The sequence below is a fragment of the Seriola lalandi genome, unplaced genomic scaffold (genome assembly GCF_002814215.2).
Source record: "Seriola lalandi dorsalis isolate HSWRI2012SDOR001 ecotype SW California unplaced genomic scaffold, Sedor1 jcf7180002054573, whole genome shotgun sequence".
NCBI lineage: Eukaryota > Metazoa > Chordata > Actinopteri > Carangiformes > Carangidae > Seriola > Seriola lalandi.
Genome location: NW_019525126.1, coordinates 1,824,536 through 1,847,612, shown reverse-complemented (window position 1 = coordinate 1,847,612; position 23,077 = coordinate 1,824,536). Strand labels below are relative to the sequence as shown.

The window sequence follows — 23,077 nt, the reverse complement described above, 5'->3', positions numbered from 1 at the left end:
TTAGACTACACCTGTATGCCATACTGTATATTGTAATGATAGACTATATTTATCAATGTAAATATACAAAAGGGGTGGGTGATACTGCCAAAAAATAACATTATGATATGCAATGCTACACACATTTTTCTGGCGCTCATTTCCTGTGCATCAAACTTGTGCTTAGAATTTATTTTCAAACTGCTATTTCCAGGTAGTACCATGATGTGACAAAATTTGATCTCATTAAATATATAAATATACCTGTAATACTGTGAAAGACGCACCTGCACACACTAATTTTTCTTTTCTTTTCATTGGAAGGGGAAAGTCTTCAAAGACTGAGGCTCACAATGTGCTCCAAAATTAGGATCTGTCCCTGTACCACTTCCGAGGCACACTGTGCATCAACACAAAATAAACTGTGTAAATCATGCGTGCTTTTGGAGGGCCCTGAGGATCGTCATGTCGATTTTCATGCACTGCTTTTAACACTCACACACGTTTAAAAAAAACAAAAAAACAAAAAAAAACCTGTATATGCACATCCACGCACATGCAACGTCTGCCTTTGCATCGTGCTGCGCTGTAATGGAGTGCTTTAGTGTTACTACTACTACTGCTGCACTCTGCTCTAAGCACAATCCCTCTCACATTAAATAATGCAGCTGGCCATTGTGCACAAGCCCCCCCCCCCCTTCCCCTCTCGTCCCATAGCAGCCCATATCAGCAGATTTCCGCCTGCTCTGCTATCGCTACACGTAACTGTCCAATTCAGCGTTTACAGGGCCAGCACCATAAACACAATCAACACATTTACACAAGAGCAGCATCAGATGTTTGTTTTCAGCTGCTGTGCCCCCAGAAGAATGCACCTGTCTTTGCTGACGTGTGTAATTGCTACAGTTTCACAAAAGACAGAAAGCAGCCTTAATGCTCCTGGCTCATCGGCATTAAACATTTAAACCATTTATTTATTAATGCAACCTATTTATGTTTTTTTTTTTTTTTTTTTTTTTTTTTTTTATACATAAACACAGTTTTGAAAAGCCCTGGAAAATGCTGACGTAAATCACTGATAAAATGCTTCCTTTTACAAATACCTTCAGTAATATGTCAATACGCTGCTCATGCTGATTTTGTATTAAAAGTGCTTGTCTCAAAGCCATTTACTTAGCAAGCTTGGATCCAACAAGACAGTTCTTAAGATAAATACGTCCCGAAATACAATGCATATAACATGATCAAATATATGCAGAGACAATCTCACACGTTTACTAATGCAGCATCAAAGCCATGTAATTCCTCTCTTTTACATACATAAACGTATTCATTTACTTACACCATTATTTCCCTTTTAAAACGTGAAATACTTCAATCAATTGCCTCAACCTCATTTTGTACCATATAAAGAGTAAACAGCCTAGAGGATCAGCCATGCGTACTTTCCGTTTGATGTCGCATTCAGTGGGTAACCCCCCCCCCCCAATTAGCTGGGCAGAGGCAGAGAAAAGAGGATAACTTGTGTAGGAAGGCAAGTGTATGTTAGTTATTAGAATGAACTCTTTGTGGTGTACCTGACGTTTGAGTACACAATGGTATATTACAAGTGATATTTAGATATATGGGAGATTTTCATCTTCTCAGGATTCAGTGTCACTTTAAACATTTTAAACTAAATTATTTAAAATGTTTAAAATGAAGAAGCTGATCAGTTATACCAAAACATATCTCTTCATTTGTGGTTGCAGTTCCTTTTCTCTTATTTTGAAAATACCTTATTAAAGAAAAGTGGGAGCGACGCTGCTGAAGGGACCACACAGCGGTTCTTTAGTGGTATAATGATGGTATTTGAAGTAGTACTTGGATGGGCGTGAGCGTGTGGGTGAATTGAGGTTCTCTCAGGACATTGACGCGCACACTCACGGGTGTCTGCACTCATGCATGCACAGACACAAAGACTGAAGTCTGTTTTGTCTTGACAGGATGATGAAGTGGTGCTCCAGTGCGTGGCCTGCATCCAGAAGGAGAATCGCAAGTTCTGCCTGGCTGCTGAGGGTCTGGGGAACCGGCTGTGTTACCTGGAGCCCACATCTGAGGCGAAGGTAGGCACACTGACTCCACTGTTGCGCTGTTTGATTCTCTCTGATCTGAAAACAAACACAAAAAACATTCAGCTCAACACAGAAACGCATGTTGTCGGCGTGGGATGTATCTGCTCATATCCTTGATGAAAAATCATCTGCTTCATTTGATGGGAGTTTGTTTTCGCTGCAGTTATATAATCAACTTTTATTTTCACACACGCACATTCAGACACTAATATACCCAACAAATGTCACATGAAGCAGTTTGCGGGAAAATGAAGCGGATGAAAGGGTGCATTCACGCGGGGCGAGAGCTCCATGGAAACCAAACAGCCATTCAGTTCATTCTTGCTTAGGTCCAGCAAACGATCAGTGAAGCCAAGCGGAGACGCACAGAAAAGGCGGCTCAGCACGTCATAAAAACAGGAACAACTGCTCACATCCACCTCGGTCTCCTTGATGAGCTTCTCTTCCGAGGGTTCAGGCACAACTCAGCGGGCCCCGCCGTCAGATGATAATTCCCTCAAATCACGCCCCTACACGCGCTTGATGGATTGTTTCATAAACAGTGCTGTCGTTGACTGTAATTGCCTACAGCTTTATTGCATCTGAGCAGCACTGTCGTAGCAGTGGACACCATTTGCTGGTTTTTGCAAATAAGTGCGAAGTTCTAATGACTTTAATTTAATTGTTTTACATTGTAATTGCCTCTGTAATGCATTTTTGAGCAACTAATCCAGATTCTGAAGCACATCCTCACGCTTTGTTTCTGCGGCAAGTGATCAAGCTATTAGGCACAATTGTCTGAATAATGATTGGCTGTAGGAGAGAATCATAACCATCTCAAGATAGGACACCAGGCAGGTGCACTGTGTATAAAAAGACGCTTTTCAGGGACAAAAGAGCAACATGAGGGGGCTCAAAGAGGAAGAGCGAATGTTGTACATCAGAAGTTGTTTGTGCATATCTGTTCATTCCTGGCTTTCTCCCCTTTCAGCATCCCCCTCCTGCCCTCCGACTGCTCTCACAAACAGTACTGTATGTGTGTCTGTGGTGGAGGAGGGAAGGGGAGGGGGGTGCAAAGAGGGAGGTGAGGCTTTCACCCCATATTGGATGGTAATTATACCTGACAGGTGTGATGGATGTTCTCCCGATCTGGCACTTTGTCTTCATTGCCTGGTGTTTTTATGAAAAGGCATCACCCCACCTTTGGGATCACTGACGGAGAGCCTGAGAAAACCCAAGATGGCAATTTAGAAGTGGGCCCGGACAACTGAACAGGATGCCTCCTTACCTTGGTGAACTAGACTAGTAATGGGGCACAGAGCCAGGACTACAGGATGAGGTTGATTTAAAGTGTGTACAGTTTAAATGGCAACATCAATCAGCCTGTGAGAAGCTGGTTGATTGTGATATACGACCAGCAACTCTGGCCTGTCAGCGACTCAATATTATGACCACTGGAAGGTAGATGCCCACATGCGATAATGACACACACTGTTGTGTGTACAGTGTGTGGAATCAAGAAACTAGCAGTAGCCAATTGATATTTGCAAATTGTTTGTTTTAGTTCCTTTCTTTATCTCTTCAGGTAACTGTTTTAGCCGCTCTTCTAATTAAGCTGAAAAGGAACTGCAGAGTATGAGGTCACCTTCTCGGGGCGGTCGGCTTTAACCCTTTTTGACCCTGTCTCTGGAGACAGAAATAAAGACGTGATCTATCTTTGCCCATAATCGAGCTACGCTCTCTCCCTCAACACACGGTTGGTCATAAACCGATCGTCAGGGCATGGACAAGCTGTTGTAAAGCTGTCTCCCTGCTCTGCCTTGTGAGTGGACATCCTGACAGGGCTAGACACTCATCATCCCCTCCAGCTCCTCTGGACCTTCATTTCACTTCCCTGCTCAGTCAAGGCAGCTCCCCTCCCCACCAAATGTTACAATCCTGCGCCTGGAGAGAGCAAAGGTCAGCCGTTAGTCACCCAGAGAGATGAGGGCTGGTGGGGGTGGATTGCTTCCCACAAGAGCCTTTTACTCTGATTCCTCTGCAGTGACACTGCTAGGTTGTACATACTGAGAGACAAGGATGTACAAGTGTGAATAGTTTCACATTTTGATAAATAATTTGATTCTTGCCTAGATTTAGGTGAGATGGTCAATACCACTCTCATATCAGTCCATTAATGTGAAGCTAGGCAGGGCACATTAAGCCTAGCTTAGCTTGAAACAGATGACATTACCTGAAAATACCTGAGTGCAGCCAGAAAACCAAATTTAACTCTCATTTAACTCTTGGCAAGAAAGCAAGTATAAAGCCAAAATTCATCTCCAAATGTCAAACTACTTCTGTAAGTGCATTTGTGGGAGTGTCTTTTTTTTTTTTTGGACTACAAAAGCATGAATTTGGGAGAGGTTTAGGGTTCATATAAATTCATACAATCTCTCAAAATAAAACAAGTCACTCAAGTTGAAGTCTAAATTAAGTGATTGTGACATCTGGGAGTGTGTCTGTAGTCAGCAGTGCCAATGTGACTATCTGGGAACAGGGTCGTTAGATTTCAACACACTGGCATGTGTTGCCGTCTTCATTTTAATTATAGTATTCGTGTATTAAATGTGAATCTGTTGTTCCTTCAAACTGAAACCGTGTTGTGTGAAGTTTGCAAATGAGGTTAGATTTAGCCGTGTGAATGATCCAGTTAGGGAGAAGTTAAGATACTCAGTAAGGAGGCCAGGGCAGGTGTTTAAGTTGATATCATTTATCTTATAGCTGTATCCCACAGTCCCTGCTTCCCTCATTCTGTCAGTGAACTTCCCTTATTCTCTTTTGCCCTCTCCATCACTGCCCTGGTTTGGGATGCAATTTGGCATCTTCTTCGTGTTTCTAAGCGCGTTCTTCCCAGGACATGACTTATCTGAGCGCAGATTGACCTGAGAGCACTTAATCTGTTTATAAAGTACCTTTTAATGAATATCGCCTGCTCGATTAAGACACACTTGGTTCAAGTGTAGTTAAAAATGCAGCAGTCAGCACAGAATTTTTGATTCAGCATCTATAATCAGAATATCCCTGTAGATTTAGGGAAGAGTTTTCATTTTTCTGGCTATATGTGGACATTTTTGCTCATATAGCAAAAGTTCTTAAGCCATTAAATCAAAATGTCCATGGACAAGTTACTGTGCTGATCTTTACACTGATGGAGCTTTGCTTAGGGAAGAGAAATAGTGGATCAGTGCAGGTTGGGGTTGTTTTGTGAGGCAGCTCCTGTCATGATGGTGGTCTGGGAGTTTTGATTCAGACATCATTTGACTTCAGCACTTCAATGCTCTGCAGCAGATACTGCACTGTAGATGGTGCTTCACATGTATTCACTCTTTGCACAGCAAGACCATATACCAGATCCAGTCAGTCTTGTATTATTTATATATAAGCTATAATTATTTATGTATATTCCCTTTCTCACCAAAAGCCAAATGAGAAGATACCACTCTTGTGTGGTGAGCTTAGCTTATCTTAGCTTAGCGGCTGGAAAAAGGGTGAATCATCCAGCCTGGCTCTGTGCACCCAGGCATGTAGTGCCCCATAAAACAACAAAATGTTGTTTTTGGACTTTGTTGCAGATTAAACAAGCGACATAGTATGTGTTATGCCAACCTAGCTGTGTCCCCCTGCTTCCAATGTTAACGCTAAGCTTAGCTGAAAGGCCGGCTGTAGCTTCCTGTTTACCTTACAGGTAACAGATATGCTAGCAACATCCCTTTAAAGCTACACTAGGTTATTTTGCATTTTGGTTGCCTGAAGGACAGCGTGAGATGACAGTTTGTCAGGTTTACACCACCTAAGACATTTAATACTGAAACACAGAAGAGAAAGACAAGGGCGTTATTTCTTACTCGCGAGGAGAACGGACAGAGATTTGCTCAGTTACAATCTCCAAACCCGCTCTGAGCAAACTCCACCGTCTCCTCTCTTTTTATTATCACCCAAAGACTCCAAACACTCCTCCAGCAGCAAAACATACTTTATCTCAAAAGGCCTGAAGGTCATACCAGTACAACATAAAGTATGTCAAAGGTAACATAATACAATGAGTGAAAGGATGTCAAAGATTTTTGCTATCGGGAAATGGATAAACTACACATTTCTTGGACTTAATGTATTGGTTATATAATTGTTAAATGAATACAAATTGTGTACAGAATCTTGTGAGTTAAAGGAGGAGAAGAATTTTTTTGTGGAATCTCGCCCGCTGAGAGAGAAAGTACTTGTGTTTTGATCTCGTCTTCTGTAGCCTCAGCTTCTGGTTTAGCCTGAGAAGACAGCTTCAAGCTATTACAATGAAAACACAGAGGAATACTGTACATAAAGTAAAGTATCCTTAGAAACTCCTTTGTGAGAACTTTCGGCTGTGTTGATTTTTAACCCGAGACCCACTTTTGTGTTGTTGCAGTATGTTCCTCCAGACCTGTGCATCTGCACCTTTGTGCTGGAGCAGTCTCTGTCGGTACGGGCCCTGCAGGAGATGCTGGCGAAGAGCGGACAGAACAGTGAAGGGGTGAGTGATGGTACACACCAATACTAACAGACACACACACACACACACACACACACACACACACACACACACACACACACACTAACGCACAAGAGAGATACACAACTCTTCATAAGCTATCCCTGAGTCATGTACTTTATGTCTCCACTGTGTTTAGAGATTCAAAAGAGGAGGTTGTAAAAGAGTTTATTGTGTATTGTTCAGTCACTATAAAGAGATTAATTGGAAAAATAGGCCCGTTACAGTGGCCTGGGGACCCCAGTTGCAGAGAGGTCCAAGCCCCCATGAATATCAATGAGGATGAAGGGGATACTCTGGCATTAATGCAGCCGTTCCTTAAGCGCAGCGGGCACTTTTGCCCATTTGATTAACACCAAGCCTGGAAGGAAATCAGCATCATTTAGCAACATATTTGCCTCTGTAAACTCCACCAGCAAAGAGAACAGCTGCCAATAGATTTGGCTTTTTTTTTTTTTTTTTTTTAAAGAACACTCTAATATAATAAAACTGAAGAGGAGTGTCCGGTGCAGGGAATCTGAATATGTAATCAATACTATGTGGCGGAGTTTGTAATCAACACTCATTCATCTCTGTATTCTCTGCTCCTGATGTTGTTTCAATTGTCTTCTTGCAAGTGTGTTTCCTACTCTTTTTCATTGCTGTGACAGATGTGTAACTCTCCCATCTTTATCTTCTATTTTCTGTGTATAATCTCCATCTTCCGCATGATAGACACGCGGCCCGGATCGATGGGTATGTTCATCCCTCATACCATTCCCCCACTCATCCCTAATGCATGACGCAGTAGATTAGTCACAATACAATAATTCCCCTCATTGGCCCTCTATGTCTCCTATAACACGTCACCATCCGACATTTGTCTTTACTTCGGGAAAGTGTTAGAAGTCGTGGTTTTATGCAAACACCAGAGCCCGCGCTTTGAAATAACGGATGATCGTATGGATTTATTGTGAACAGTCGTGTGAGTAGATTGTGTCTGAGCCGACAGAGACAAATAGAGTTTGGTATAGACTTCCCAATAAGGTTTCCCACAAACATCAGCTCTTGCACAACTCACCTTCCGCCGCTGGAGAACTAGAGCGGCACCAATGCTGGATTAGCGTCAGATTAACATTAGTCTTGTCCTCGGGGGATTCAGATGGATGTTAATTGCAGCATCATTTGTTTTGTGCAACCCCCCACGTAGGATATGCTATAAGATGCATAGAGATGATGCAAACAACTGAGACCAAGATTTCTGCAGTGAAGCAATGAAATTGATCATGATTTTCTGATTTAGTACAAAAAAAAAAATCTCCCAGCATGACTCCCGCTTTAGCCAGTTCACCCTTTAATGCCACATGGATAATGATGCTGAAAATTTCCATAAATCCTCAATTGCTCAGGATCATATTCATTGACTTGACGTTGGAGATAAATGGATGTGTCAGAGCTGGAGCTTTGTAGCCACAGCAGACTATCTGTGCAGCAGAAAGACGGAAGTCAAGACCATTGGTTCCACTGCCGTTGCGGGGAGTTAGCAGGCAGAGAATTCTGAGCCGCAGCAGAGAAAAGGGGTGATCAAAATATTAAACGCTAAATTAAAGCTCAAATGGACATATTTAACTGTTAGTACAGCGTCATCCCTCTTGCATCAGCACTTCTTTAAGGCCAGAACATCACATTTAAAATCCAAATGAAATTAATGGGCATGATTTTTTTTTTTCTACTGCAGCGTACAAATCTGCTCTGTCCACCCTTTTTTTCCCCCTGGAAATTACATGTATATATTACTGAATTGTTTTCCCAGTTACACTGTGGACACCAACATAATGGCTGGCTGGATTTTGTTGCAGGGAGGTGGTGGTTAAAAAAAAAAAAAGGACTTCAGGTTCACATCCTTGGTCGTTTCATTGGTCGGTTTAGACATTTGTACGGCCCCTTACTCTTCAGTGCCACCTAACAACACACTGTCTACCCATGACTTATGAGCTACAGCGCAGGTTTGTTTACTCTGTCTTGGGTTCCCCTGCCAAAGCCCAGCCTGCCAGCTGCTGTCAATCAAACACAGACATGCCTCTCCAGCGGCTGAGAGAAAAATAACTATTTACATCAATAAAAAAAATAAAAAAAACCCTGCAAATGTGATTGTGGTTGCACTTTTAATATTGTTGGGTTTCCTACTTTGTATCATTGGAAGATTTACTCATATCACATACTTTTTTTCTTAACCTTTCACTCCTTTTCTGCCTTTGCAGCAAATACCCCAGACACTTTAAGATGGCTTGGATTGGCCCTTTTAACTGTGTTACTTCAGTGCATTCTCACCACTCACGTTTATCTGTTTTCGATATTGTCTACCTATTCATCATTCTTCGCCTGCACTGAAATGTCACTGGAGGAAGCACCATTAAAGGGGAAATGGAGGTTGAATATGTCCCGGCTGAGTCTCTGAGATCAATACGTCTTTGAACAGATGGGCTTATCAATAGACAGTGGCTGGAGCAAATCGGTAGTCCAGGCTGTTTTAGCCGGAAGGCACAGATACACAGAGAGGGACCTGGAGGGACACCACACTAACAACTAGTGTAAATGCCAATCCCTATTTAGCTCAATATCCATATCGTCCACACTGTGCAAATTTGTCGCCGTCTCATCCAAAATGCGCTGACCCGTTTGATTCGGGGGTTATTGGTCAAATGAGTCAATCAAAGAGACAGAGCTGCTCCGATGACCCCCACCGGGCAGCGCTTGTGTTTGTCTCCTGTCACTGCCACCTCTTTTTCTCTTATAGCTTGCCACTGTCACTGAGAGAAACCACAACACTGTGGCCACATACTCATGTCATCTGCTGCAGGGCCTCGCACACCAGGAGGCTGCATCCTGCTTAAATGTCACGTCTTTAAATTGTTATGAAGATGTCACTTGCGGTCAACAGCCGGACCAGAGATACAGTTCTTAGCCTGTTTCTTCTCTGATGCCTCTTTGATCCAAGTCTTTTCCTTTATGGTTCAATGAGCCAAGGGTAATACTGTTTACAGTACAGCTCAAGGTGTATTGAATTTTTTGCTGCAATGTGTCTCCGCATGTAGAAGATTCTTTTTCTCCCCGATATGAGCCATCTGTACAGCACGCTGCCCAGCCACAGGTGAAGGAAGTGAGCGGGAGACTTCGGTTTATTGGTTGTGGTGATTGCAGCTGGATGTGCCTCGCCGCATTAAGCTCAGTACCTCAGCCAGCATATAGCAGTAGCCAGCAGCACAGAAGAAGCCTGGAAGCCGGTGCTGCAGTCTGCACGACACAACTGCATCAAATCACAGGCCGGGCCATTGTCCCAGTAGCCAATCAAGAGGGGGATAGAGAAAGAGAGAGAGAGAGAGAAAAGAGAGACAGAATGAAAGAAAGGCTGTGCATGGTGGGATGTTCTCTTGAAACACTGCCATGATTCAGAAGATATATGACTATAATTTTGTAAAAATCTAAAGATACGTATCATTAGTGTCCTGCTGTGCCTGTGGTTTCAGTTTCATGTGACATTTTTATGGTTAAGCTTGGCTGTTTGTTGCATTGTTTCAGGTATTATTTCTGGATCTTGTGCCAGTAGTGTTGCTTTATGAAATGCCTAAAAAAAAATGGTCGTCAGCTTGTTTTCCTTTATCCCTGTCAAAAAATGACTTTTTGACGATCATGTGTGCCCTTAGGAGTTTAATAATTTGTACCAAAGATTACAATAAAGCAGTGGCAGCCAAAGAGGCTCAGGAGAACAATAGTTCTTTCTGAATAATGACACTCTTTCTTACCTTAATGCTTCCTAGAGGCTCATAAGGAAGGTGAGTAACATTGGAGTTGCTTGCCGAAGAAAAACAACAAAAACTTCCCCCTTTATTCCCTTTGCATCTCTACCAGTAGAGATATCATTTAATCCCCTCCTGCATCTTAACCCAACCCCATAAGCGGTGGAGTCATTCCCTGCTAATGTTTGACATTGCATCGGAGACTGACAGTAGTTGTGCATCCTTCCCACATTCCTGTAGTCGGAGTGCTGGAAAGATGACCCCGTATCCTGTTTTGCTCAGGGATACAGGAGCCAGAAACACCATCTCCTGTGGCAAGTCAGATTGCATGTCTTCATTGGCGAGATGGGGTCTCAAACCCTCCCCAGGAGATATGTGCCCCCAGCTTGAGGTCATCATCCGTCGGCGAGGAGGTCCTCGCTGAGGTCAACATTCAGTGCCAGAGGTTGGGTGTAGCTTGAAGCAGTTGGAGGGAGACCACTGGGGCGGTTCTGTCAGGAGCCTGAGCTGACATATTAATAAGTATTTGTGTGTGTGTGTGTGTGTGTGTGTGTGTGTGTGTGTGTGTTTTTGCACGTGCGAATGATCTCTCTAGGCAGCGCAGAGCGGCGGACACAAGACTCTTCTGTACGGACACGCCATCCTCCTGCGGCATTCCTTCAGCTCTATGGTAAGAGATTCCACACTGTCGATTCCACAATGTCATCATCGTAAAAAAGTATCACGAGTATCGCAGTAGCTGGATTTAAATATCATTAGTAATTTAAGTCACATGAGCAGCAGCATGTGAGTGTGTGTGTGTGTGTGTGTGTGTGTGTGTGTGTGTGTGACATCTCTGTCTCATGTGGTCTGATGTGTGTGTTGACCACAGTACCTGGCCTGTTTGAAGACATCAAGGTCACAGACAGATAAGCTGTCCTTTGATGTCGGCCTGCAAGAGGACTCAACAGGTAAAAGAGAACCTCTGGTACAGTTTGCTTTTATCGTCCTCTTTCTTCTCTTTCACTCTTGCCGCCTCTGTCTCTTTTTTGTCCGTCTCCGTCTTTTATTACTTTGTCTCCCCGTCTGCGTCTTTCACTCTGTCTCTCTCTCTGTTTATCTCTCTCCCTGCTCCTTATTTGTTCACGATAGAATTTCGCTGTGTGTCTTTCTAGCGTCTCAGTTAATATTCCCTGTGGAGCACTGTAGACATACAGTGTGCTTCTTTTGTCAGTGCTGATTACATCTCTGCAGCTCATTTGATAGTCTTGTTGGGTGTCCCGATACCTGAATCCACATCTTATTAGCATTGTTATTTATTTCATGCCTTGCAGTGGATGAGCAGTCACCTCAATATGTCTTGAAAGGATTGTTGCCATGGTGCGTCCGCATTAGTCCAAATTCTAATTTCAGCCGGCTCTGGCCGTTTTACATTATTAGTAATTACATAGGACATTTGGACAGTGACAGTGGGGTGTTATCACAATCAGTGTGTTTAGACTAAAAGATGGAGGCGGCATGTGTGCGCCTATGTGTTTCTGTGTGCCATTAGGTGAGGCCTGTTGGTGGACCATCCACCCTGCCTCCAAACAGAGATCGGAAGGAGAGAAAGTGCGCATCGGTGATGACCTCATCCTCGTCAGTGTGTCCTCAGAGCGATACCTTGTAAGTGTATTGTTTGCCATTTGATCCTTGACGCTGCAGCTAGTGTGTGTGTCTGTGTGTGCGGGCGTGTGTTTGCATAATGTAGAGGTCTTACTAGGAGAGCATCAACTCTGCTTCGCCTGATGTGACAAAATTTCAGATTATCCAAATCCTGTTAGCACATACTGCACTCTCCCCATGACCTCTCTCCTGCAGGAGTCTTAACGTCAAAAGCAACAACTTTTTCCTTCTGGGTGACTATGAGACTGCGAACAGTAACATTAAAAAATTTTTGATCTGCACTGGAAATGTCTGGTTTGGATTATGATTCCTTTAGACTGCTGCCAGTGCCAGCTTCTCCGGTTATCATGCCCGTCATATTCCCACATCATAATAATTATGTACCTATTACACGTCTGAGCTGACCTTCTCAGCAATTGGCTTTTTTTTTTACTATTAGACCATTCAGCCCTCTGAGCTTTAGCATCATAGTACTGTCCTATGTAAACCCCAGGAAACATGTTCCATGTGATTCATGAAGTTGGAGTCAGCAGCCAGGCGGTGTTCACCCTGTGATGGCGGGAGGGGCACAGCCAGATGACCACTAGTGCCTTACAGTTACCAATGTCAATCTGGTAGTCTGCTGTCACCCGCACAGTGGTATATGGGGACAGGCAGCACCTAAGGGTTGCAGAGGGATTCTGGGGAAGGAGGATGATCAGGACACAGCTGCCCTGAAATTTGTTTGGTTTCTTTTTTGGACAGAATTTGACACACAAACACTGTGGGCAAAACACCGATACACACACAAACACACAGCATAACAGCCCCCCAGATGGTATGAATCCCTAAACTCTCAAGGCATCTGTCAGTCAATTTTATGGTTCCCTCAACTCTCAATGATAAACTTGAGTTCTCTGCTGGATCAGTGATCACAGGTTGTTTCAAACTTTAGTCACTTTTCATGTTGAATCAACTGTGTTGATCTGTCCATAGAAACTTAACTTAGATTTAGCTGTTACGTTATTGTCAAGAGATTCAGCTCACAAACATGCTTAATATAGTCTTATTGTACAGTCTTATCAGGTTCATGGTGGTAAATCCTTTTATTCAATCAACAACTTTACTAATCAAAAGTAAAACAATGCAAGTAAAATTTCTCATAAAATCCTTTTTAATAATCCATTTTTGCCTGGTAACAGTTTTTGAAAGCCAAGTCCATGTAATGTCACTTGTATGAATGTACACAAATAAATAAATGGTGCATGCAATCTCTCCTTGTGTACCGCAGCACTTATCCATCTCCAACGGCAATATCCAGGTGGATGCTTCCTTCATGCAAACCCTGTGGAATGTCCATCCCATCTGCTCTGGTAGCAACATAGAGGAAGGTAGAGACTTCACACAAAATAACAGACTCCACAGTGTCTTCACAATTTTCTCTAAAATTCCTCATTGTTTTTGCAAGTTTTCAAATTTTATAAATTGAAAAAGGAAAGGAAAAAAGGTTGTCAGACACACGTGAATTAGAAAACATGTCTTATAGGAGCTATTTGTAAGTTTTGCTATGGCTACATAGCTAGCATTAGCGTTAACAGCTGTTTACTTGCTAGTCTAGAAGAAAACATTGTGAATTCAGCATCAAGCTTCATTCCTTTACTCGCCAAGAGATGTCTCCGGCGGTCGAAAACAACACTAGCATTACCTGTGGTCATGTTTTTTCTTCTACTGTAGTTAGCACGATAACCAGCGAGCCCCGGGCCATCTCGTCACTTTCTAATAGCGACTCACTGTAGCCTCCAGATGTAGCGCTGTTCAGAGGGGGAATTATAACATCTTGTCTTGTAAACGAAACAAAGCTGAAGCGCAAATCACCACCGCCCGCTCCAAACCACGTTTTGTGGCAGAGAAAACTTACAAATAGCCCCTTTAAGATGGTTTCAAGTTTCTACTAAGTAGTCAAGGAAAAGCAACAAAAGACACAAACACTTCTCTTAAATTCATTTAACACCCTCGGAATCAATTATTATGTAATAAGAAAAACGAATTTTTAAATTTTTACCGTTTTTTGAATTGAGGATCTGATGATTCCAGTCTAAAAGTAGAAATTTTTGTGGCTTTGACCATGCCCAGTATTAATACTTATCGGTGGATATATGGGAAACACTTTGTCATAATTGGATCTGGATTTATTTCTTGAGTCTTTCAGAAACCCACCTAAAATACAAAAGTGCTCCCTAGTAACCCACTTTTGAGGTCCTACTTTCCAGATTGCATCTCTGAGATGACCAGTATTCACAGTGGAGGCAAAATTAGCAGCTAAAACAGGAAATTAAATATCTAGAGTCACCCATGTCTTAATCCTCTGTCCTTCCTCTTCCTATAGGCTACCTGCTGGGCGGTCATGTGATGCGGTTGTTCCATGGACACGATGAGGTAGTGACCATCCCGGGATCAGACCAGAGTGAAGAGCAGCAGAGGTGTGAAACACAGCAAATGTTGAACAAACAAGATTACACTGTGTTGGGGGGGGTCACCCTTTAGTGAAAGCGAAGCTGTTGCATAGCATATGAGAAGCTAACTGACCTGTGAGTTACCCATGGTTCCTCAGCTTGTGCCTCACTTCATAAAAATGCCCGTGGCCGGTGTAACCCTCGGCTCTCCAGGGAGCCAAGATGGCTGCTGTGTTATTTTTATCTCCAGTATTGCTGCTTAGTGCTCACACAGATAGGGCAGGCTGCAGAAAAATGGCACACTGGGCTTGAAGTGGGTCAAAACAGTGGGCAAGGTCCATACACATTCAGCCAGGTGCCAGGAGATGAGTACATCTACATGAGTGCACACACACACACACACACACACACACACACACACACAGTCTATTTTTAGAACAGGGCATGGCAAACATGGGGGCGGGATTTGATATAAATTTCCAGCTTTGGCTTTTCTCCTAGTGTTGTCCTTGAAATTCAACAGTAGCATGTTTTTTAGAGGTCTTATGTTTTTCTGGGGCAGATCACACACACTCCAAGCTGTCAGCAGAAGGGATGATGAGCGATTTCTTTTATCTTTGGACCCAGTCACCCGTATCACTGATAGACAGTGTAGCTGTGAGTTATCAGGGCGCACATGTCTCTGTTTGAAGGATGTGACGCTGTATTCTGCAGAGTAAATACAGCCCATGCTTCAGCATGTGTGTGTCTGTGAGTGTGTGTGTGACTACGTGTCTGAATTGAACATGCTCCCAGTGAATACCAGTGTGACAAATGAGAGTAAACAAGTGGTGTTCTTCTAAGCCAGGATGAATGACCTTGACAGTATCAGTGGTGGCTAGACGTTTAAAGCATCCACAGACAGACCACCCACCCACTCACGCTTCTCTGGCATCCCCAGGATAGTCAACTATGAGACGGGTAATGCCGGCGCCAAGGCCAGGTCCTTGTGGAGGCTGGAGCCACTCAGAATCAGGTGGGTTGTGTTTCACGTGATCTGTTATATATTCCCTTCCTTTCTGCCTCTCACTTCGTACTTTATTTCTTTCATTTTCCATCATTCTCCTTTTTTTCCCATCTCACCTTTTTCTTGCTGTCTGCTGTCTCCGCTTTCTATTTTTTCTCCCTACACCCATTTGTCCTTTCCACTCTCTCACCACCTATGATTTAATGCTGCACTGTGGCCTCTCTGTCTCTTTTTCCCTCCCTTCCTCTTTCTTTTTTCATTCTGTCCCTCTCCTTGTCTCTTTCAAGTCTTTGATCCTATCTTTTCTTTTTTTTTTTTTTACAGTCTTACAGGGATGCAGCCTTTCCTTTTTCCATTCCACGTCTTGTGTCAAATATGATGTTTGTCACATTTATCATGCTTTTTGACCCTGTTTTGTTTTGAATTTCCTGAATAGAATCAAAGAGAAATGATGAGAGAAATGATTTTGGTTATTTGCTAATTATTCTACTACAGGGTGCGACAGATAATTAACAGCTTGCAGCAATGTTTAGATCAACTAATTAGTAGATATTAGGCTTCAGGGCTTATGAAATGCAACCTTTTTCTTCTTGTATGTTTGCATGTGTGCTTCGTTTTAATATGTGGGTTTGACCTTGACAGCTGGAGTGGGAGCCACATCCGCTGGGGCCAGCCTTTCCGACTGCGCCACCTGACCACTGGTCACTACCTGGCCCTGACCGAGGACCGGGGGTTGGTGCTGCAGGACCGAGAGAAGTCCGACACCGTCGCCACAGCCTTCTGCTTCAGAGTCTCTAAGGCAAGGACACACAGACACAAGGGCACGAACACACATGAAGATGCACGCGCTCGACTCCCCGCTGTTCCTCAAGGTGACCTGTTTCACACAGGATCAACCGCACACTTCCTCATTAAGTGCCGCCGCGAAGGCGTTACAAAGGACCTCCTCGAAACCTTCACAAATGAACCGCCCACTCCCCTTGGACTGGAAAATCACAATTTTTTTCAAGGACAATGAAAATTACAAGAATTATTGGACCAATGAAAGCTGCGCCACAGAGGTTAATTTAACTGATCTTGCCGACTCTGACTGAACCGAACATTTAGCCGTACTCTGTAATGGAGTTTCTAGATATGGCCGGTGATTGTGAGCCTATTAGTGACCCCTCCAATGTGGATTTAAAGCAGGTATTATAGAATGTAAGTGAAGTCATTTATCATAGGACTTTTCATGTCGATCATGGGTCGCAGTGATCCTAATAGCGGAACAAATACAATCACTGTGATGGATAGAACCATAAACGGCAGATGCTGTTGACATTTGGGTGGTGGTTTGATTAAAAACAAATCTGCAGGTGGTATCTCTCTATGTGCACATGTATTGTGCGTCTCACACTGACAGCTTTGACGTGTTCTTTTTCTCGTCCCCTGTGCAGGAGAAGCTGGAGCAGAGCCCCAAGCGGGACATCGAGGGCATGGGGGTGGCGGAGATTAAATACGGGGACTCACTCTGCTTCATCACGCACGTGGCCACAGGACTCTGGCTCTCCTATCAGGCACCTGATGTCAAATCTGCCCGTTTGGGTCCCCTCAAGAGACGAGTGAGCCGAGACAAACACACACCGTTCTGTCTTCGACTTAGAATGCAAAGCGTGCACAAAAACAAACAAAATTAATAAATGAGATTCCTTGGAGCAGATAATTATTTTTGGGGTAATGAGCTGATTGAGTTAAGGTGATTGTCTATTAGTTCGTATCTCTACCTCGACTAAATATAAACCTTGTCCCTCGGCTACTGTGGCAGAAGTGATAGAGGTGTGCGCGCGATAATGTGCATGACAATGTGTCCTCCATGTAAACACAGCCAGATAGCCTGTAGTGTCAGCACCTGTGTTCCAGACATTGGAGCTCATTGCTGGCTGAGGACAACTGGAGGCTTTTTCTCCTTTAAATGTCTTCCTCTTCCTCTTTTTTTTTTTTTTTTTGATCCTTCTCCCTGTTTCCCATTATCGTCTCATAGCAGTGTCTCACACTCTTTTTCTCTCTGTGACGCCTTCGCAAGGCGTGTCTACATTCTGAAGGTCACATGGATGACGGGTTGACCCTGCAGCGCTGTCAACACGAAGAGTCCCGCGCAGCACGCATTATCCGCAACACCACCCTGCTCTTCAACAGATTCATCAGGTAGGTCGAGAAAAAAGAAAACGCTGCTAAATTCCTCACTGGTGTCAGTCAGTGACGTGATCGCACAAATTGCCCAATTAAACCAAATTATAGTCCACATTTGTCCTGAGCCACTTTATTATGGTAATGAAGTGTCCTGTCAGTGGTACAAGTTACGTAAGCACCACACTGATGATGGTAGAGCATAGTTAGTACAAGTGATCAAACAAAAACTCCCCAACATCACTTCATCACCAAATTATAGCTGAGGCTGAGGAAAACCAGACATCTGAAAGCCCCACAGACTCTCACACAGTCCTGATGTAACGTCCCTGCTGATTGTCAATGTACCCGCCGGAGAGTTCAACTCTGGGCCTGTGAGTTTTGACTGAGTGGAGTCCCAGAGCCCCAGACAGCTCACTCAGTGGTCCAGTCATGCGTTTCCAAATGGCAAACACTGAAGCGGCGTCACGGCTATGCACGGCCAGGTCTGGAAAAAGGCAGCCGTGGAGCACGTAAGTGGATGCTTCCAGTACCCTTATTTGTTATCAAATGGCCCGCTGTCCCTCCGGGCTTGGGCTCGGGGGCACTCATGGCGGCAACATGTGAGAGAGTCTGTCAGCCCCAACCCCCTCCCCTCGCCCCCGCCCCCTGCGGCTGTGACACATACATCTCCCCGCACCCCTCCCACGCGTACAACAGGAGCTATTTTTAGCAGGCCAGCGGAAATCAGCATTTCAGCATGAATGAACCTGTGGGCCAAACATTGTGTTAGTCATCACAGCTTCTGCTCAAGTCGGCTCAGCCTCCCAGTCAGAGTGTATTTACCTGAGGTTAAATGCATTTGTGATGAATCGGAGTATTTTTAAAACCACACATGGTCACAAACGTCAGTAGGGGACGGCTGTCGTGTTTGAATTAGGGGTTTTTCTTGTGTATATTGATGAATTTATGCTCCTCCTGTCTCCCCCTCCCAGAGACCTAGACTGTCTGGGTCTTAAGAACAGGGCACTGGTCGCCCTGCCTGTCGAGGAGGTGCTCCAAACTCTCAATGACCTCATCACCTATTTCCAGCTCCCTGACGCTGAGCTGGAGCACGAAGAGAGGCAGATCAAACTGCGCTCGCTCAAGAACCGACAGAATCTATTCAAACAGGAAGTGAGTTTCACCATGGAGGAAGGCGTAGCAAACTAACAGTCCATGAAATATCAATTAGTAATACCGTGTGCTGTTCTGCAGTGCAGCAAAAAATATTACAAACCCAGAGTGAAGGGCTGTGATTGAGGTAATTCTAGTAAGCGACTGCACATGGGAGTGAGCCGAGAGCAGCGGCGAAGCTGCAAAAAGGAAAAAAAAGTATGTGAAAGGCTGAAGCAATTGATTCTTTGAGGTGTGTTTCAATGCCATCTTGTATTTGGAGGCACTGCATTTGAAGGTGTCAGCAGCTTTGGTGTTATAAGTTTTCCTGAGGCTGGCACAAGTGCACTGAAGCTTTCTGCTAAGCCTCTAAGACCTAAATTGCTTTCATCAATTACGGAATGTCAGCTGCCTTACTGGAGGGGGGCTCTATGATGTCAACTATCCAAACTCTTCCTAACTCTAATAGGCTACAACAATGTGTCACCGTAGCCTCAAGCCAACATGAATGTATATTAGCTAAATGGAATACATGTACTTTTTTTTATTTTAATTTTTTTACAAACATTAGCATAAAACACATTGCAAATTATGCACATTTCAGCAGTTCAGCTTTCATCTTATTTACCTGTCTTTCCGTGCTAATACACCAAAATAGCACATCTCTGTCCCACCCCTAATATATTGCATTAAGAAGGTCAATTTGTCACTGCAGATGGCTGACTCGTGATTTTTCCTGACATTATAAATCATCTGAAATTTCCATTTTGTCTTTTTAATGCCCCCCATTTAGCATATCTGATCACTATAGATATTTCTCTGTAATATAAATCACCATGACACGGCCACCAAATGAGACAGGAGAGAGCCATAGGGCTGCGTTCAGGATGGTCAACTAATTTAATACTGCAGGAAAAGATTTCGCCAAATTACGCTATTCTATTAATAAAAAACAGCTTGTCTTTGCTATCAGATGTACAGTATTTCAATGTTTAAAACACATATATATTCCATATTTATGTTTTTTTCATGTATATGTATGTGGATATATTAATCAATGAATCAATCAATGGTGGATCACTGTGTATTTCCAAGGGCATGCTGACTCTGGTGTCCAACTGTATCGACCGTCTGAACGTGTACAACAGTGCAGCCCACTTTGGAGAGTGTGCCGGGTCTGAAGCCGGAGCAGCCTGGAAAGATATTCTCAATCTGCTGTACGAGCTGCTGGGTAAGAAGCCCCTCTACCATACACACACACACACACACACACACACACACACACACACACACACACAGACATACGTATGTACAAACACACACACACTTAAACTGATTCCCCACTGTAATCAATCACAGACACGAGAGTCGTCGTTTGAGGATAAAGTAGCTGCGAGCGCGGCGGCTCAGTGGTGATGAAGAACTGTGCTGACCTGGTATTTAACCGGCCATTTATAGACGCTTCAGACTGGAGGATTGAATTCCGAGGGTGCCAGAATTCAAACAGCCCAACAAATACACACAGACACACAACACACATGCGCACACACCATAGATACTCCCATCTCTAATACTCACGTTCTCTCATTGTCCGGGAAAAGACTTGGCGGCACGTGGCCCGCTGTGTACAAAAGAGCTTTCCAGTTTTATGATGTGCTTCCAGTGCACCAGCCCAATAAGATCAGTCATCACACACCCCGACACACACATATGCACAAACATTTTGGCTGTTGGGCCATTGTATGTCAATTCTCATCACTGCCTATGCTGTTTTCTGTTTTGTTTACTAGCTCTTGCTGTACTCTTTATGTTCCTATAGCCCAATGTCATCAGTCCTGACTTTCCAAACTCGCTTTAACGTCTTGCACTGCTAGCATATGCTCTGTCAAATATAGACGTAGCTCACTAAAATGACATGACAGGGAAAACAATATATATATATATATATATATATATATATTTTTTTTTTTTTTTTTCCCTGTCCTTCTCTGTCTGAAAATCCTGCCGTGTTGTATCTGATGAATACAATGTTAGGCTTGAATATTTCCACTTCACTTCATTTGTTATGGCATAAAAGATGCATTTGTGGGCAGAAAAATATTGAGCAGGTGTGATTTTCTTCTTGTCATGTTTTGGATATCTCTCATTCTGGATAGCCTTTATGTAAAGTTAATCTTTCATCTGGCAACGCTGAAGCCCCTCTGCCCTCCAAGTGTGTCCTTCACACTCTTATTTACACTGATTTCACCCCCTGGCTCATATTAGAGTTCCAGCCACGTTCCTCTCTTCTCCCGTTCCCTCCTCCACGCACACCTGCTCCGGCACAACGCTAAGTGGATTTGGGATGCCTCCCTCCTTTCTTCCCCGACTGTCTGTGTTAGGTGACCCTGTCTTTTTTTTTTCTTTCTTTTTTTTTTTTTTTGCTAGGACATATGTGGGTGTGTTTGTCCGCTTGTGTTTATGTCTTTTCTCTCCTTGTTTCGTTCCCTTCTCTCTATCTGAGGCATCTTCCAAATTAATATGTATAAGGGTGTCAGAACCTCTCGCCTTCCTTGGCTTTGGGTGTGCATTTATGGTGTCCACCTTTGGGTGACATTGTTTTTGCTGTTGTGTAAGAAGTGCGATTTGGCAGTGCACTGAAGGGGATCCATAGAACCACTTGGAACAACAACACTGTCAATTTTGAGTCACGCACACTATTCCCTTCTACACTGCAGCGGCGTTAATCCGAGGGAACAGGAACAACTGCACGCAGTTCTCCAACAACTTGGACTGGCTGGTGAGCAAGCTGGAGAGACTGGAGTCTTCTTCAGGTATCCTCATTATTATTCTCACACACACTGAGGCTTCAGTTAGACAGCATTGTGAGATACTCTGCATTTTTTCTTACTGAGACATCACAAAATTATCAAATTCCTTTGGTGACAATCCAGCTCTCCCCAACAGGGACACGAAGTCTTTAAAGATGTAAAAAAAAAAAAAAAAAAATGACACTGCTTCCTTGAGAAATGATATAGGTGCCTCTGCTTTTTAAATGTATAGTTAGGAATGTACCAGCAGCACTGAGTCTTCCCTGTTGATCTATGGTGATGTCTCTTTGACGAGTGTCCTCTTTTGTGTCTTCCTCCTCTGCTGGTGTTAACTAATTGATGAATTTGCGGTTGCACAGGCATCCTGGAAGTTCTGCACTGCATTCTAATTGAGAGCCCCGAGGCCCTCAACATCATCCAGAGAGGACACATTAAGTCCATCATATCGCTGCTCTACAAGCACGGACGCAACCACAAGGTGAGCAGCAAGTAGTGCTACTACAGTCAAGTGTTGGATGTAGGGTACTATCTCTGCTGTGATATGAATTAATAACACATCTGGGCTCCATCTTTGTGTATAATGTGGTTGCGCTACATAGAGAATGTTGCACATTGATCCCAAGTTGTGAGACAAGGTGACAATAAGTTTGTGGTGTTGGTGGAAAGAAACCACATACTGAAAATACAATAATGCAGTTAAGAATAAAATAATTAAAAATATGGGAGATTCACTTTCTAGCTGAGAGTCAGACAAGAAGATGCCACACACGCACATTTGTAAGGTAAATATGTAGCTGGAGCCTGCAGCCAGTTAGCTTAGCTTAGCATAAAGACATAAGGACTGGAAACAGGGGGAGACAGCTAACCTGGCTGTCCAAATCAATATCTTTGTCAGGGCCAGTAACTTCCAGGTGTCTCGGCCAGTTGCCTGGAAGCTGCTCCTAGCCAAGAAAAATAATCCGGTACATAACCTACAGTTTAATGGACAATTGTCATTTATACACTGTAGTTTTTGTGCGTAGAGCTTGAGAGGAGCTGGTGAGTGGACTTTGTTACATAACTTCGACAGAACCAGGCTAGCTGTTTCCTCTTGTTTCCAGTCTTTAAGCTAAGCTAACCTGCTGCTGGCCCCAGCTTCACTTCTACCTGAAGGTGAGACTGGTATTAATCTTCTCATCCAACTCTGAGTAAGAAATGAAATAAATGTATTTCCCGAAAGGTCAAACTGTTCTTTTATGATGCATACGGGAAAAAAAGTGGGATGTTGTCAGAAATGTTTACTCAAGCAAGAAAGCAGATGAAATGTAGTGAAAATGCCTTCTGCCTGTTTGTCTTGTATCCAGTCATCTCCAGTTCCTTTCCTCATTAGGCCAAAGCAGTTCACTGGATGCACATTAATTTCCATAACAGTTCCCTTTGGGCCTCTTTGTCACTGATTCTTCTCTTTAGCTACTAATTCATTGAACTTAC

The 23,077-nt window shown here is 43.5% G+C and overlaps 1 protein-coding gene across 1 annotated transcript in view; it reads left to right on the top strand.

Annotated features, from left to right (window-relative positions):
* Nucleotides 1–1,846: 1,846 nt before the first annotated feature.
* LOC111663159 (ryanodine receptor 3) overlaps nucleotides 1,847–23,077 on the top strand; it is an 81,298-nt gene continuing 60,067 nt past the window's right edge. The window contains exons 1-17 of the mRNA XM_087176921.1: nucleotides 1,847–1,864; nucleotides 1,965–2,084; nucleotides 6,517–6,621; nucleotides 7,354–7,374; nucleotides 11,011–11,085; nucleotides 11,287–11,365; nucleotides 11,947–12,059; nucleotides 13,330–13,429; nucleotides 14,425–14,518; nucleotides 15,432–15,506; nucleotides 16,140–16,296; nucleotides 16,934–17,098; nucleotides 17,560–17,681; nucleotides 18,638–18,818; nucleotides 19,893–20,028; nucleotides 21,515–21,610; nucleotides 21,967–22,085. Coding sequence (XP_087033047.1) covers nucleotides 1,847–1,864; nucleotides 1,965–2,084; nucleotides 6,517–6,621; nucleotides 7,354–7,374; nucleotides 11,011–11,085; nucleotides 11,287–11,365; nucleotides 11,947–12,059; nucleotides 13,330–13,429; nucleotides 14,425–14,518; nucleotides 15,432–15,506; nucleotides 16,140–16,296; nucleotides 16,934–17,098; nucleotides 17,560–17,681; nucleotides 18,638–18,818; nucleotides 19,893–20,028; nucleotides 21,515–21,610; nucleotides 21,967–22,085 — 1,776 coding nt within the window. The remainder of the gene's footprint in view (nucleotides 1,865–1,964; nucleotides 2,085–6,516; nucleotides 6,622–7,353; nucleotides 7,375–11,010; nucleotides 11,086–11,286; nucleotides 11,366–11,946; nucleotides 12,060–13,329; nucleotides 13,430–14,424; nucleotides 14,519–15,431; nucleotides 15,507–16,139; nucleotides 16,297–16,933; nucleotides 17,099–17,559; nucleotides 17,682–18,637; nucleotides 18,819–19,892; nucleotides 20,029–21,514; nucleotides 21,611–21,966; nucleotides 22,086–23,077) is intronic.